At 40.8% G+C, this 17,811-nt stretch overlaps 1 protein-coding gene across 2 annotated transcripts in view; it reads left to right on the top strand.

The window, feature by feature from the left end:
- The window catches only part of RUNX2 (RUNX family transcription factor 2), a 110,500-nt gene extending 104,418 nt beyond the window's left edge, over window positions 1–6,082 (top strand). For both annotated transcript variants that reach the window (XM_034766660.1, XM_034766659.1), the window contains one exon: window positions 786–6,082. In XM_034766660.1, the coding sequence (XP_034622551.1) occupies window positions 786–1,264 (479 nt within the window). In that variant the 3' untranslated portion in view covers window positions 1,265–6,082. The remainder of the gene's footprint in view (window positions 1–785) is intronic.
- The last annotated feature ends 11,729 nt before the right edge of the window (window positions 6,083–17,811 follow it).

Below are 17,811 nucleotides of genomic sequence, written 5' to 3'. Positions count from 1 at the left end.
GAAGAGACACTATAAGCAGACAGCTTCTATGAATAATGAGTGTTGGGCTTGCAACTTGCCGTGCACTGTGCTGAAAATTAAAACATGCAGACTTCCTTGCAGCTTGGTGGCTCACCCGGTTTTAAAACTCTTGACATGGAGCCAATAACCTTTTTCATAGAAGAAAACCTTGTCCAGTGGATCATGACCTGAGATATATTGAGTGATAAGAACGGTGGGGGCATATTCATCCCTGGTTTAACTCTGTTGATGTCACTAGCATGACTAACTCAGTGTGGCCAGCTCTTGTGATTTTATTGTAAGTCTCGGGATAATTACTGTTGTTCTTAAAGCCCCAGCTTTTGAAGACAAGTGCTCACATGAGACTCAGGCTTTCTTTTAAAACAAAAGGTTTCTAGCACTCATGGCTGCAGAGGAAAGCCTGTAAAGGTGACCCAAGTGCACCCTCTATGCTCGGAAACCAGAAGGCAAACAAAATATAATTCAGCATTTATTATTTTTTAAAGTCTCATGGGGGGTGGGGCTGACCAGTGTTTTTTTCAGCGCTTGGAGTTGGCAATACTACTAACTCCATTGCCATCAGTGGAGTTACACCAGGGGTGCTTTTGGCCCAGCATTTGTATAAGACAGGTCTACGATTCTTTTCCTTGCAATGTATTATTTGATATGATTTGCTGTTCTTTGGGGGACCAAAAGAAGTGGGGTTTCTTTTAAAAATATCACTTTATTATAAAAAAAATTGATATTTACAGATTTTTTCCCCCATCTTTTGTTATAATTTTTAGGTGCTTCAGAGCTGGGCCCATTTTCAGATCCCAGGCAGTTCACAAGCATTTCATCCCTCACTGAGAGCCGCTTCTCCAACCCACGAATGCACTATCCAGCTACCTTTACCTATACACCGCCAGTCACCTCAGGCATGTCACTGGGTATGTCAGCAACCACTCACTACCACACCTACTTACCACCGCCCTATCCAGGCTCTTCCCAAAACCAAAGTGGACCATTCCAGACCAGCAGCACTCCATATCTCTACTATGGCACTTCATCAGGATCATACCAGTTCCCCATGGTGCCGGGAGGAGACCGCTCCCCTTCCAGAATGCTTCCTCCCTGCACCACCACATCAAACGGCAGCACACTATTAAATCCTAACTTGCCTAACCAGAATGACGGTGTGGAGGCTGATGGAAGCCACAGCAGCTCCCCAACTGTTTTGAATTCTAGTGGCAGAATGGATGAGTCCGTTTGGAGGCCATATTGAAATTTTCTCTGCGCAGCCCAATCTCCGTGAGCCAAAAACAAATGGTCGACAAACTACAAAGTGCCTGTTTTTTAAATAGATTTTACTGATATGTGCAACTATTTAGATGAGATGGTAATGGCCATAAATAACGCAAGAGTGACCAACCAAGCACAATCCATGTTTCAGATTATGTGGATCAAAGCACATATTTTTCTTGGAAACATTTTACACCTTGTTTTATATTTAAAATGTACTTTTTACACACAAAAATAACCCAATATTTTTTTTTTGTCTAGACTGTTGTCATAAATAGTGAGTTCGTTTGCCAATAAGGAGAAAACAGACTCCCCAGTTATCAGGAAAAACATGGTGAAGCAAGGCAAAGGTTGCGCTCCATTTTATTTTTTAAAAACCTTGAGCTCCAGATACAGTTGCAATCATACAATGTATGGGACCCTGTTCACTCACATAGTGCAATTCAACTGGCTTGTATTGGTGCACATGAAAGGGAAAGCACAGATCAAGTTGCTTCCATTTTGCTATAATACATTCAGATCATGGTAGATGTTCAAAATTTCTATCCAAGCCTTGTTGCACATAAAAGTTGGAACTTTTCGGTTCATTGCTTTTTTTTCTTTTTGGTACTTAAAGAGAAAGAGTCTTCAAGGTACCAATCTGAATAGACAATCTTGGGGTTTCCTCTTTGTTTTTCCTATAATTATTTTTGCCTTTGTCCAATTAACCAAAAATAAACCCCAACCCTCCAAAATGAAAGCAAAATCTTATTACTTATGCAAAAAATAAAAATGGCAATATATGATACTCAAGCCAAAATGGTATAGGTAGTACTTGTGTTTGGCTGTGGTTTTTTTTCTTTTTAAATTATAAAATGTGTGAAATTTGAAATTATTTGCTAACATAAATCATCATATAACTTTAAAGAAATATTTATAATTATTTAATGACATTTGGACCCTTTAAACGTCTCTTAATGTAATGCTATGTTGACTTCGGTCTCTAAAAGTGGGTTGTTTTTTAAAATAATAATTACATTTCTTCAGGGGTGTGAACCTCAGACCGGTACCTGAACTCTGAAAAACAGTTCCAGTGTGAGCTGGTTACAATGTGATTAACCCTCTCCCCAGACCAAAATGCATCCATATCAAATTATTTTGGATGTATCTTTTTAAAAAAATAACCTATGAAGGAAATATTGTGTTTAAAATGTTATTAGCTATCTGGTTGCCTTCAACGCAGTCTTGTCTTTTAATCAGTAATAACTGAGCTGGTTGAAAAACAGGAAGGAAAAATGAGTGCTTCCCCCCCTGATTTTTCTTTCTCCCTGTTTTTTCATCAGCATTTGAAAAATGTTAAATTCAAAACATTGTCAATTTTGACAACGTGTTTCTAATTTTGAAACGTTGACCAAAATTTTGTCAGCGTCTCAAAATTTATAAAAATTTCAACTAGCCGTTGTCAGAAATGGGAGACAGGGAGAAATTGTGATTAATGTTTCTTTCATTGAAATTTCAACCAGCTGTATATAATAATTAGGTTTATGAAACAAAACCAATAGTATTTAGCCTCTTGATGTGATTTAGTCACAATTCACTAGCATCAAATGCTAGAGCAATGAGGATTCTTTTTTTGTTTACTTTTTAATAGATATGGCAGTTGTCATATTGCAGAGACAAGCACAAGGGAAGAACTGCTCTGCAGACCAATGCTCTGCCAGTCCGGTGTTCAGCAATAGTCAGATCTTCAAACTTAATACTGAAGATGAAAGTCACCTTAAAGCCCACTCCTGGCTATTAAGCATGGTACACTAATACAGGGATATGAAATTGCACCCGATACCCTTAATCAACATGTCTGCTACCAAACTGTAAACAGAGGCACCCAAATTTTGCAAACCAAGGGCTGCATTGGCAAGTTCTCAGGAGTCTGATCCTGATACAAACCCCACTGAAGTTAGCGGGAATCTTTCCATTGATTTCAATGGGTTTTTGGATCAGGCTCCTACTGTACATATTAACCTCTGATTCAGCAGTCCATCCATATTCAGCAAAACACTTACGCACGTGCTTAACTTTAGGCACATGCTTAATTCCCATGGTCTTCAGTGGGACTTGAGAACACGCTTAAGTGCTTTGCTGAATCAGGGCCATAGAGTAGATCAGATTGCAGCCACCCTGGCTTTTAACAAGAAGTGCAGCCTGCCTAGGCTTCATGCTCCCAGCATGCAGTGCTCTCTGTTGACCCAGCTAGCCTTAATTGTGTCCAGTAACCAGTATTCTCCTTGGGCTGCAACTCTGTTGAAAATGAGGGATGCAACCCTCACACTAAATAAATGGCGAACAGTCATCCAGTATAATAATTTATTTGGACAATATAGACATTGTCAACATCAGTCAATGGTTTAGCCAGTCAGCTACAGAGATGACCATGGTACGTTCCTCATAATTTGGTGTGATTACTTGCTCTTAAAAAAAAAAAAAAAAAAAAGTCTTTGCCTTCTAAAGGTTGTATACTAAGTATGCTTAAATAAGTAAGACACTTTTCTAATACTTAGTTTTCCTTCAAAGATGGAAGCTGTAATTGATTCTATTTATTGGTTGTGGTAGCTTGAAGCATACCACTGTCCATTTATTTGTCACTGTAAAATACGTTTGCTAATTTCAGCAGCACTTACAAAGCCAGTGTCTGGTTACACATTTCAGTTTTGTGTTTTGTGTAGTAAGCAAAAGAAAAAAATGTACTGCCAGTGCAAGCTGTTTCCTATTTAATAAAAGGTACTATAGTTGTACATTATTTGTTATTGCTGAGAAGGGCTTTTTAAAGATTTACTGTATGCCTATGAAGTCATTTTTTAGGGATGCTTTTGTATTGAAATGTTGTTAGAGTGGCTGCAGGCAGCAACCCAGAAATTTTTGTCTCCTTAAAGATTTTGTTGTACAATTCAAGCACTTCATTTTATTTCTGGATAAATCCACCATAGACCTGATTTCTGTTTTGCTCAGTACCTACATAACTCTGTTTGTGTCACCCCATTGTTCAACTGGACCATTAGGGACAGACTTGCAAATAGCTTAAGCATGCAATTATGCAATGCAAAATGCATGCCTAATTTGTTGCACTTGCGCTGTGGCAGACCAGGTCGTTTGGGGGTGGGGGTGGGGGTGGCTCATGCTACTGCGCTAAAAATAGATGCATAGACATTGCAGTTGGGCCCTAAAGCCCATCCTCCTCTCTAGGCTTTAGAGCCTGAACTACAGCCTAAGCTGCAACTTCAAAGCACTGTCTACACAGCTATTTTAAGCACAAGTATCATGAGCCCCCCGGTCCAGAGTCTGTTGACCAGGGTTGGGTGGTTTGCTGCCATGGTTTATGTGGATATGCCCTCAGCTTCCAGGATCACTCAGGCAAATGGCTAATTCTGCTCATGTGAGCAGGCAAATACTAAGAAGGAGACATCAAAAGCACCCAAAGATTTAGGAGCACAAGCCCCATGGACTTTTAATAGAATGTGTGCTCCTATATCCCTTTGGCACTTTTGAAAAATCTCTTCCTATGTTTGCACGGGTGATTGAGGGTAACTGCACAAACACGTCAGTGCACAATTGCATGTCTGAGCTTTTTGAAAATGCTTCCAAGTGCATTTGGAAATGTTCTTGATTCAGGAAAATATTATGTTATGGAGTTAATCTTAGAGTATCATTTACATTATGATTATTATGAGGATTATTTCCTCAGAGGTACAAGAGCCCTTTTCCTTCGGGGAGTGGAAGTGTTGGTGCAGTTCATGGATTTAGAAATAAAGAAATGCCTTTGTTAATCTCCAGCTCTCTCAGATTCTACCAAAGATGTACTTACATCAGAACAGGTATGATGTCCTTTACACAAAATAGAGCAGTAAATCCAGCTTTCCGTACTCATATAAGTAGGCCTACTGAAGTCAATAGGACCACATGTATGAACTGAGTTGGATTTGACCTAAAATGTCATTAGAGTGGCATTTATGGATTCTTTTACCAGACCAGCTGCTGTGTACTTCTTAGTCTTGAACTTCCTGCCAGCAGTCCCCCAGCAAAGATTTATCAGTCTCAACAGGTGCCATTTTGAGTGGGGAAACTTTTGCACTGTCATACTTATCAGAATACGGCTCTGCCTTGATTACTGGAGCCTGCCATGGAATCCAGGTTATACGATGTGCCAGGATTCAGACAGACAACAAGCCATGAACTAAAGCAATAATTATAACCTGTACCAGCCATGAGTACAAGATCAAAGAAGCCCAATTCTCTGAACCCCTGAATTTCTTACTGTTTTTTAATATAATGCATTTCATTTTGACATTTTCTGAGAACTTTTTTAGATGTTTGTTTACTTCCACGTTTACAGATAACTCTTTGCTTTTTTTTTTTTTTAATGCAGTACTTTTAAGTATATCAGCCAAAACCATACTTTTACAGTAACTTTGTTTTAGGTAATACAAGTGACATTCCTTTTTGTTGTTGTTGTTAAATATGTTTTACCAGTCTTGAATTTCTGCTGGAACAAAACATTTGTAGCATTCCTTGTAAATACAAGCTTTATTTTTTTTATTTTTTCAAATACCGTTGCCCAAGATTTGCTTTTCATGCACATATTGTACAAACACATTCTGCTTTGTGCCACAGACAGCGATTGTGGACGAGTTTACTTTAAGTTCAAAGGGACTATCTGTATTGTATGTTGCAACTGTAAATTGAATTGTTTGGCATTTTCTCATGATTGTAATATTAATTTGAAGTTTGAATTTCATTTTCAATAAAATGGCTTTTTTTTGTTAATGTTCTTCATTGCTTCTTCTCCTCTGCTGTCTCTTTAATTATCCAAGTCACACACCTGAACAGTCAAGGACTGGATAGAGCTAATATACCATGGGCTACTATACCAAAATTTCATCGGTTGTTTCTTCATTTTCTGCAGTGTTTAAGCTTTCATCTAAACATCAAGATACATTTCCAGTCTGGATGGCTGCAAAGAAAACCTTCCAGACCTGACCCTCCTCCCACCCCAAATACTGCTTTCTTCCTGAGTTTGCAGCCAAACTACTTTAAACAGAATTTTTCAGAGGGATGTGAACAGCCCTGTTCATTTTAATGGAGTGATAACTCTGAAACCTAATGGTGAATTTTAACAGAAACAGCCAGTTCACGAGGCATTGTGAGCAGAGCTTAGGATTTTGGGGAGCTCTTGAGTAGATTTCAGCACTCTCACTTCTACCTGACTGACCCCTGCACCTGGTCAGACTAATTGTGGAGAGGAGACCTGGGAGAAGTTAATTTTTTTTCCTCTCCCCATGGCACTGGCAGCAGGAGATCAGCCTGGTGTGTGAGCTGCTGAGTTGCCAGAGGACCATGTGGAGGAATAGAGTGAATAGCTGTTTGCATTGCTTGTGTCTCAGAGTATCCCTGGTAGAGCATTCCCACAAAATGCCTTAGCCTCATGGTATCACTTTGCATTATTTTTTTTACCTTGTGAATATAGAAAACTACTTCACATTTATAGCAGCTCTTAGGTGTGGGTCTGAGACAGAAGTAATGTATCTGCTGCCTGCAGCTGAAGGCATATGGATAGGAGTTAATAGCTCTTTTTCTTTCCATCAGTCAGACTGCAGCTCTAGTAACAAAGGGCAAAAAAGTAGAGGTGCGGTTTTGATGTACTGTACTTTACTCAGGATTGAGGATCCAGTGATAACACCAAATGATCACTTCTCTAGAAGCCCCATCAGTTTCTGCAAAATATAGTTAAAGCAATTAAGTTTCTGCCCTTTGTAGTGATGAAGATAACCTTTCTGACATGAACCAAAGCAGTGCTTCCAAAGAGAAACAAAAGCTCAGGGACCTGAGATAGGCACCATTCATCTCAAGAGATCTTTAATGCTGAAGTCTAATGATGAAAATGTAAACGGCAATTTAATAGCTGCTTGTTTTAATACAAACATACAGTCCTCAGATTGTGGGTGAAGATGGTACCAATTTGGCCCCTGACTTTAGGAAAACTTTGCCTGGGAAGCAAGAACCACCAGTGTACTAGGCAACATACTTCATTCTCTAATGTTTCAATATATTCCAAGTCTTATTGTTAATGAGTTTGGTAAGCGCTTATACCATAAACTATAAAAATCATTAGTGCATAGACCTCTTGGTCAATCAGAGCACAGGGATGGCTGCAGTCACTGATTCAAAACTGCGGTCATTTTCAGGAATTGTAGAGCATACAACTCTGCACTCTGATTTGCTGCTGCCCTGAGAACTCATCATTCACATGCCCTCAGCAAACATGGCTGCCTCAACTTTTTGTTTTGTTTAGTATCCAAAAGAAGAAAAATGTAAAACAGTGCATTCCTATAAATTAGTGGAGGGATTTTCAAAAGCACACAAACACTATGGCCTTTAGTCTCAGACTCCAGACCAGATTTTGGTTATAACGTCAGAGAGAAAGCACCCTTGTATCTTATCTGCTCCATTCTGATCTCAGAGCAGTTCCACTTCATGCCTTCAGCGAAATTTCTCTTGATTTAAACAGGTGTGAGAACACAGGCAAGCCCACCAAACAAAAGGGACACTTGTACTTTCAGGGTGTGAAAATGTAAGGGAAGGGGAAAATATCAGCGTATTTCAAGCTGATCTACAGCACATCAGCAGTTTGTTTTGCATAAGAAATAGTTTCTTTCTAATTGAATGATGAGCATGAAGGTGGGCTTCATAGATAGCTGAAGGAACAAAGGATCTGAACTGAAAGCTCAGGTGCTTTCCTAGAAGAAAACATAGGAATTACCAGACTGGATCAGACCAGTGGCCCATTTAGACCAGTATTCTGTCTCCGAAAGTGGCCAAAGGTGCAAGAACCCCACAATAGGCAGATGTGAGATAATCTTCCCCACAAAAGTCTCATTCTAATCCCTAGTAGTTAGAGACCATCTTAAACCCTGAAGCATGATCATTGGTGCTGGAACAAGGAGTGCTGGGGGTGCTGCTGCACCCCTTGGCTTGAAGTGGTTTCCATTATATACAGGGTTTATAGTTTGTTTCAATAGCTCTCAGCACCCCCCCACTATAAAAATTGTTCCAGCATCCCTGAGCATGAGCTTTTTATCTCTTCTAAAACTTTGTTTGCATTAATTGTTAAATCTCTGGATATTTTTATTATCCATATTAACAACTTAGCCTCAACAACATCATGTGGCAGCAAGTTCCACAGTCTAATCCTGCACTGAATGAAAAAGCATTTCCTTTTATCCATTTTGAATTTGCTATCTTTCTATTTCATTTACTATCCTATGCTGTGAGAGGGAGAACAGAAGCTCTAAATCTACTTTTTCAGTGTCCTAAAACAAGCTCTTTGGGACAGCATCTGTCTTTATGTTCAACACAGAGCTCGCTGTTAACATCAAACAAACAATAAATTATAAAATGTTTTTACAGGAGGAAAGAAGATAGAGTCCTATATTCAAGCAGCTGATATGCAGATTTTGGTCAAATTCTGCAAGCTTCCAAGCACTAGATCTAGGCAATTAATGGGGAAATTATTCAAATGTTTTTGGGTGGAGTTCACCCCTGGGCAGAGTGTTGGCACTACTTAAACCATAGGACTGAACTGGTATACAATCAGGGAATAGAAACAATGCCATGTGACTCAAGTAACCAGTTGTACTGCTCATGTAGCCAAACTTGAATTAATTCTTATAGGGAACAGTTTGAGAAGAATGCAGAGGCTGAAATTCGTTCGCAAAAAGTATGTTGGACAATTTCAAACAACAAACAAATTTATTAAAAACTTGTGGGCTGTTCACAGACGATTTGTGAATAGAGGCTGAGTCCGGGAGATAAAGGGGTTTGCATGAATAGTTTGAGCAGCTCAACTCAGCACCTATAAGTAAACAGCCCTTAGCACATCATGAACTAAGAGGAAAAACTATATGAAAGAAATATAGAATACAAGATTCACTCTTGTGAAGGTACCCAATGATTATAAATCGTTCTCCATTGCTGTAGTATCTGAACAGGACTTATCTCCAAAACACCGCTATCTCTCTGTAGTATGGTCCCCATTTACTGTGGTATCTGAGCTCCTCACAATCTTTCATTTATTGATCCTCACAGCACCCTCTGTGAACAGTGAGTTGTTATCCCTATTTAACAGATAGATGCAGAGAGCTTAATGCCTAAATTCTCGTTGACTGCATCAACTTTTGGGTGCCTAAATTGAGTCACCTTAAAAGGGTCTGATTTTCAGAGGGCATGTGGCTCAGCTCTTTTCAAAAAACAGTTCCCTCCATTTGAGCACCCTCCAAACCAGCACCAAAAATCACTAGCCATTTGCAAATTTAAAGTTAAATGACTTGCCTCCAAAACATCTTTCTCTGGGTTGCTAATGATCCCCTACATAACCTCAGTTTCCCCAAATATAAAATAGAGAGATTAATACTTCTTTACTTTGCGGGTTATTTGAGGATTAGTTAATATTTACTGAGTGCTTCGAACATGCGATTTGTTATTTTAATTTCCATTTTTATTACAAGTTTGGTGTTTGGGTCTAAGCCACTGGCCAGTAACTCTTTAAACAGTGCGTTTCTAAACCACACATTTACAGAAAGTTAACCCAGTTTGCAAGTTGCTGAGCAGGCCAGTAACAATGCAGACGTAAGGCCAAATACTGCTCTGTCAACAGATTCACCCTGGATTTACAAAGATATAGCTAAGAGCAGGATACAATTTGATCTGCACTTACTGAACATAATTCTCAGCCTCTCCTTTTCAAATAGAAAGAATCATTAAGATATAGCGTAAACGTTGAAAGAATAATCCAACATTTGAAAAAAAATGGCAAAGTTTAAATGTGACATTATGTAGCAAGTTGTCAGTGTTTCTATGGTTAACTGGGCTGGATTCTGATTGTCATTACATCAGTGTACATCAGCAGGAACTCAGCTGACATCACTCAATAGCTTAATGCTTTATCACTCCATCAGTTTTTTTACGCAGAATTTTTCTTTGACTTCAACGGTGACTTCTTAAAAATTGATGGCACCATATGGCCATTTGGGGGCCAGCTTCTCACAGGCACAGAGAAGAAAGGGGCCCAAATTCCATAGAAAGTCAATGGGAATTGGGTGCTAAACTAGTTTTGAAATTGTCCCCCTTCATTTTTATTCCTACAGACTCTGGCATTTGTGCACTTAAACATACACACATTGGAGCATAAATACTGATGTTTACTTTTTCCTTTCACAGTTGTTTAAAAAAAAAAAAAAACCCCACACGAAAAATAAAAAACAAGTCCTTGGTAGCTTGAACTCATCCTACTGCATCAAACTGCTCCGAGATCAACTCCTCTGTGCAGCTGCTCCCAAAAAAGAGAACGATCCTGATCCCGAATTCTAGGAAATCAGGAGCACAACGCATGTGAAGGAAATGTCAGGGAATAAGAAAGGCAAGCAGGGGGCTCTGTTCATTGAGGGAGAAGTGGAAAGAAAGAATAATTCAAGCAGGTCTCTGGAATCTTGAATGATCTTTGCTGTTTTATTGCCAGTGGTGGTGTTCTCCTAACAGAGCAGGATGTTCTCATTTTTTAACACTAGCCAGACCAGATGCTAAATTCTATCCTGCAACATACTGGCTAAGTGGGAAGGGGAACAGCTGATTTCTGTTAAGATGAACACCAGGAGAATAAGCCAAGAAGTATGAGAAATCTTCCAGAGGCCTTTGCTTTGCAAACCCCTGTTTGGCAGCAAGATCACAGAATCAGGACTGAAAATCCAGTTCATACTTCTGCTTGCATCCCTGTTCAAACCGGTTGCTGTGTGAGTTACATTACTCTCCATGCCTTTTAGGATTTTTTGCACAGCATAGAGTCACTGGCTTGAATTTTCCCCTATAGTTTAAAGGTCTTAAAAACCAATGGCCCCTTGGCTTTTATGGGACTGTACAAGATACCAGTTAACATGGCATTTACGTGACTTATTCCTTGCCATAGAAAAGAGTAAAATCCTGAACTGAAGCCAGTAATTTAAAACAGCATCTTTGAGCCATTCTTATTTATTTCCCCTCTCCTGCCCCCTTTGTTTTCCGTAGTCTATTATATTTATCTGCTTATTATATTGTAGTAGAGTAATTCTAATAGACGGAAGAAGGATGGTCTTCTGGTTAAAGAGGAGGTCTGGATGTCAGGAGACATGTTCAATTCCCAGCTCTTCGACAGATTCTCTGGAAGACCTTGTGTCTCATTTAACTTTGCTGTACTTCAGGTCCCTCATCTGCATCACTGATACCACAATATCTCCCTGGCAGGGATGTGGGGGGATGGCAGTAAAACCATTGATGTTTGCAATGAGCTGTCACATGCTTGGATGGAAGGTGCTAGAGAAGTGCGGAGTATTGTTCCTGAGCAGGGTTACATCATATCTTGTACTACTATGGTTTGACACCCTGACCAGGAGAAAAAGCTGATGTAGGTTATTGTGCCTCACAATTACATGTTTCATCTCTGAGTGATGTTCACCGATGACAGCTCTGGTGGATTAATGATCTTTGTGACATGATGGAAAGATTGCATCTGATTTTTAGAACTGCAGACTCTTAACTGCAGCTATACAAATGTGCATGCAGAATTTATGCACCCATTTACTATGGCTGCATGAGCATACAGTTTTGCATGTGCAATTCTAAAGCAGCCCTTAGATTACCTTACTTAGTGTTGGGGACCAGACTGGCCTCCCAATTACCTCAGGATCAGGGGAACATGCAGGTGATGTAAAGCCACTTTTGCCTCCCCTTAAGCCATGTGCCCATTTGGCTGTACCCAAGGATCAGGGCCCATATATTAAAAATATGCATGTAGATACTCACACAGCCCCTGTTGCTGAATTCTCCAAGTGCCATTTAGCCAGAAGCTAAATATGAGTCAACAGTGTAACATGGTTGCAAAAAAGCGAACATCATTTTGGGATGTATTAACAGGAGAGTTGTAAGCAAGACACGAGAAGTAATTCCGCTCTGCTCCGCGCTGATTAGGCCTCAACTGAAGTATTGTGTCCAGTTCTGGGTGCCACAATTCAGGAAAGATTTGGACAAATTGGAGAAAGTCCAGAGAAGAGCAACAAAAATGATTAAAGGTCTAGAAAACATGACCTACAAGGAAAGATTGAAAAAAATGGTTTTGTTTAGTCTGGAAAAGAGAAGACGGAGAGGGGACATGATAACCTTTTATGTAGTTGAAAACTGTTGTTACAAGGAGGAGGGAGAAGAATTGTTCTTCTTAACCTCTGAGAATAGGACAAGAAGCAATGGGCTTAAATTGCAGCAAGGGCAGTTTAGGTTGGACATTAGGAAAAACTTCCTAACTGTCAGGGTGGTTAAGCACTGGAATAAATTGCCTGGGGGGTTGTGGAATCTCCATCATTGGAGATTTTTAAGAGCAGGTTAGACAAACACCCATCAGGGATGGTCTAGATAATACTTAGTCCTGCCATGAGTGCAGGGGACTGGACTAGATGATGTCTCGATGTCCCTTCCAATCCTAGAATTCCATGATTTAAAAATAGAAATAATAACCTCTCACAACACAACGCCATCAACAGCCTGAGGAACAACTCTGACATCATAATCAAAAAGGCTGACAACGGAAGTCCTGTCGTCATCAGGAATAAGTTGGAATATAAACAAGAGGCTGCTAGGCAGCTCTGTAACTCCATCTTCTATAGGCCATTATCCCCTGATCCCACTGAGAATTACCAAAAGAAACCACACCATCTGCTCAAGAAACTCCCTGAAAAAGCACAGGAACAAATCTGTACAGACACATGCCTAGAACCCCGACCAGGGGTATTCTATTTGCTACCCAAGATCCATAAACCTGGAAATCCTGGACGCCCCATCATCTCAGGCATTGGCACCCTAACAGCAGGATTGTCTGGCTATGTGGACTCTCTCCTCAGGCTCTAAACTACCAGCACTCCCAGCTATCTTCAAGACACCACTGACTTCCTGAGGAAACTACAATCCTCCAAGAAGTGAGGTTCTTACCCACGAAAGCTTATGCTCCCAGTACTTCTGTTAGTCTCAAAGGTGCCACAGGACCCTCTGTTGCTTTTTACAGATTCAGACTAACACGGCTACCCCTCTGATACTACAATCCATCGGTGATCTTCCAGAAAACACCATCCTGGCCACTATGGACGTAGTCAAGTATCAGGGGGTAGCCGTGTTAGTCTGTATCTACAAAAACAACAAAGAGTCTGGTGGCACCTTAAAGACTAACAGATTTATTTGGGCATAAGCTTTCGTGAGTAAAAACCTCACTCTTCGGATGCATAGAGTGAAAGCTACAGATGCAGGCATCTGTAGCTTTCACTCTATGCATCCGAAGAAGTGAGGTTTTTACTCACGAAAGCTTATGCCCAAATAAATCTGTTAGTCTTTAAGGTGCCACCAGACTCTTTGTTGTTTTTATGGACGTAGAAGCCCTCTACACCAATATTCCACACAAAGATGGACTACAAGCTATCAGACACAGTATCCCCGATAATTTCACAGCAAATCTGGTGGCTGAACTTTGTGACTTTGTCCTCACCCACAACTATTTCACATTTTGGGACAATATATACCTTCAATTCAGCGGCACTACTATGGGTACCTGCATGGCCCCACAGCATGCCAACATTTTTATGGCTGACTTAGAACAACGCTTCCTCAGCTCTCGTCCCCTAATGCCCCTACTCTACTTGCGCTACATTGATGACATCTTCATCATCTGGACCCATGGAAAAGAAGCCCTTGTGGAATTCCACCATGATTTCAACAATTTCCATCCCACCATCAACCTCAGCCTAGACCAATCCACACAAGCGGTCCATTTTCTGGACACTACTGTGCTAATAAGCGATGGTCACATAAACACCACCCTATACCAGAAACCTACTGACCACTATACTTACCTACATGCCTCCAGATTCCATCCAGAACACACCACACGATCCATTGTCTACAGCTAAGCTCTAAGATACAACCGCATTTGCTCCAATCCCTCAGACAGATACAACCATCTACGAGATCTCTATCAAGCATTCTTAAAACTACAATATCCACCTGCTGAAGTGAAAAAACAGATTCACAGAGCCAGAAGAGTACCCAGAAGTCACCTACTACAGGACAGGCCCAACAAAGAAAATAACAGAACGCCACTAGCCGTCACCTACAGCCCCCAACTAAAACCTCTCCAGCGCACCGTCAAAGATCTGCAACCTATCCTGAAAGATGATCCCTCACTCTCACAGATCTTGGGAGACAGACTAGTCCTCACTTACAGACAGTCCCCCAACCTGAAGCAAATACTCACCAGCAACCACACACCACACAACAAAAACACTAACCCAGGAACCTATCCTTGCAACAAAGCCCGATGCCAACTCTGTCTACATATCTATTCAAGTGACACCATCAAAGGACATAATCACATCAGCCATACCATCAGGGGCTCATTCACCTGCACATCTACCAATGTGATATATACCATCATGTGCCAGCAATGCCCCTCTGCTTCAACCTCTCTGGTCACTCAGTAACAGACTTGAAGGTGGCAATTGTGCAATAGAAAAGCTTCAAAAACAGACTCCAGTGAGAAACTGCTGAACTTGAATTAACATGCAAACTAGATACCATTAATTTAGGCTTGAATTGAGACCAGGAATGGCTTAATCATTACAAAGATTGAATTTATTTCCCCATGTTAAGTATCCTCACACCTCTTGTCAACTGTCTAAAATGGGCCATCTTGATTATACTACAAAAGTTTTTTTTTCTCCTGCTGAAAATAGCTCATCTTAATTAATTAGCCTCTCAGAGTTGATATGGCTACTTCCACCTTTTCATGTTCTGTATGTGTGTGTATATATATCTCCTTACTATATGTTCCAGTCTATGCATCTGAAGAAGTGGGCTGTAGCCCACCAAAGCTTATGCTCAAATAAATTTGTTAGTCTCTAAGGTGCCACAAGTACCACGACTGCTACTCTGAAACCTCTCACACTCTTGTTTCCTTCCCATCCTGGGGAGAAATAGTCTGATTAGTTTACACAGTATTTGGGGGTTTTTGTTTCTGTTTTTTGGGGGGTCTTTATGTTTCGGTGTGAAAGTGAACCTGAGTTTCGGTGTGAAAGTGAACCTGAGTGTTGTAGAACTGTGAGAGAGTGTGAAAAATGTATTGTGGGAGAGCTATGTTGAAGAAATGAGTTTTGCATTGAGGTCTGAATGCAGATGCCATTATTTTCTGTTGCAGGAGTAAGTTCCTTACTCCAGGAACAGATCTCCTAACAATTTTTCACTCAGAATCATAGATTTTAAGGCCAGAACGGTCCATTAGATCATTAAGTCTGAACTCCTGTATAATATGGGCCATAGAATGTCACCCAGTTACCCCTGTATTGAGACCAATAACGTGTGTTTGGCTAAAGCACATCTTCCAGGAAGGCATGCAGTCCTGGTCTGGAGACTTCAAGAGATGGTGACTCATAAGGCTTCCCCTTATTGCTCAGCAGTTCCATTAAGCCAGTGCAATGTTGTTGTGGGAGGTCACAGTTGCAGGGAGACAGACGATTTCACTGATAGCTGGGGTTGATGTTAAGGAGGGCTTTGACGATCAGGCCTTGAATTAGACTTCGGATTCAATGGGCAACCTGTGCACGGAGTGGAGCACCAGGGTGATGTGATCATAGCAGCTGGTGGTGCCTCCCGCATTGGCTGCTGCTCTTTGTACAAGAGGAAGCTTTTTCAGAGGTGCGGCTTCAACCCTAGATAAAATGACTTGCAATAATCAAACCTAAAGATCACAAATGCACGGATCACTGTGGCGAGGTGTTTGCATGCGTATGGGGGCATAATCTTCTGCCACACGCAGAGAAGGATACAGACTTTTTTTGGGGGGGAGGGGGTACCAGAGCTATTTGAACATCCGGCAACGATGAGGAGTTCAAACGGCTCTCAAGGTGGTGAACCAGATTACGAGTCAGAGGGCAGATGCCATCAGTACTGGGATGTTATAGAGGTGACACATTTTCTCAGTCTCGTCGGGGTTTCGTTTTTGCCACTTGCCTGCACCCAACTGCCGATTTTGTCTAAGGAGATCGTGCTGTTGACATCTGATGTAAAGGAGATATACTGCCTGAGCGCCATCGATGTATTGCTGGCACTGTAGCCTCTGCTGTTTCACCAGCTGCCAAACAGCTTCGCAAAGATGTTGAATAGCAAGGGGGTAGAGGACTAAGCCACGCGAGTCTGCCCTCATTATTTGCTTTTATGTTCTCAGTTTGCACTTCCCCATCTTGGGCAGTGGGTCTGAACTCCTTTGTTTCACGTTGGTATAGAATGGGTTCCTATAAGCATTGTCATTGCTATTCATTTATACAGTGCCACAGGTAAGACTAGTGCTTCACAAACAAAATGTAGGTAAAGTGGCTTGGTTTACAGGGAAAAACAATGCGGTTTGGTGTGAGTTCAGAGCAAGGGAACAGTTACAGTTTTTGTTTTTAATTCATTGAAACTTTTCTACTCATTTCATATTTTACAGAACCTAAACTAAGGCCTAAACTAAGGTGACATGGACTCTGAGGTTCACCCCTATCATTTCTGTCCCACTGATCCAACTGAAAGTTTCTTATTGCTTCAACTTTCACTAATGCCACTCGACACTCCTCACTGAGTTATGGGACTGAGGAAAGGGGGGCAGTTTAGGCTTAGCTATATCTAGATAGTAACCTCACCCGAGGATCCAAAGTGCACACTGTCTTTCTCAATATAAAGCCATCCAGAAGTTTAATTATTTTCAAATGGCTAGTGATAATAAAAGCTTTCCTCTATTTAGCTTCCAAATGTTGACTTATCTACAAAGCCTTAGAAATGGGTTTAGAAGCATGTGGTAATTCTACCCTGAGCTTCTCAGAAGCTTAGTCTGTGGAGAGCTAACTTTCCAAACGCTTTGGAACTCCGAGTACTTGGACCTATTGGATGAACCATGTATCATTTCCTTCCAAGGACATTGTCATGTTGATCATGACCTCTGCCAAGTATTAGTTTAGTTCTTGAAATCAAACAACTGGCGATAAGCTTGAACCAAAATCTGTGACTCACCGAAGGTCCTACAATAAGTCTCTTGTAGATGTTGGAAGATAATTTAGGAGTCTCCTGATTCCCAGTCCCATGTTCTTACCACTACAATAAATCCCCTCCCACAGAACTATATACTATTAGAGAGATGTGGATTCTGTGGCGCAAAGTCTAAAACATTTATCAGATTTGCTGTAGACTTAGTCTCAGTTTTAAGATGGCAGTCTTGTTTTGTTACCAATAAACTCAGGAGGTGATGGATAAACCCTGAAAAGATGGAGTTTTGCAAAAAAAGAAAAGAAAAAAAAGTTAGCCCCATCAAATGCCCCAGAAACGAGGAGGATTACGAATTTGGTGTGACAGTCCAGACAGTGACAAAGCAAGGCAGTAAGAGACTCCATTTTAAAAGCGGTGAGTAAC

Source organism: Trachemys scripta, chromosome 3 (genome assembly GCF_013100865.1).
Source record: "Trachemys scripta elegans isolate TJP31775 chromosome 3, CAS_Tse_1.0, whole genome shotgun sequence".
In the NCBI taxonomy this organism is placed as follows: domain Eukaryota; kingdom Metazoa; phylum Chordata; order Testudines; family Emydidae; genus Trachemys; species Trachemys scripta.
This window is presented reverse-complemented; position numbering and strand designations above follow the sequence as displayed.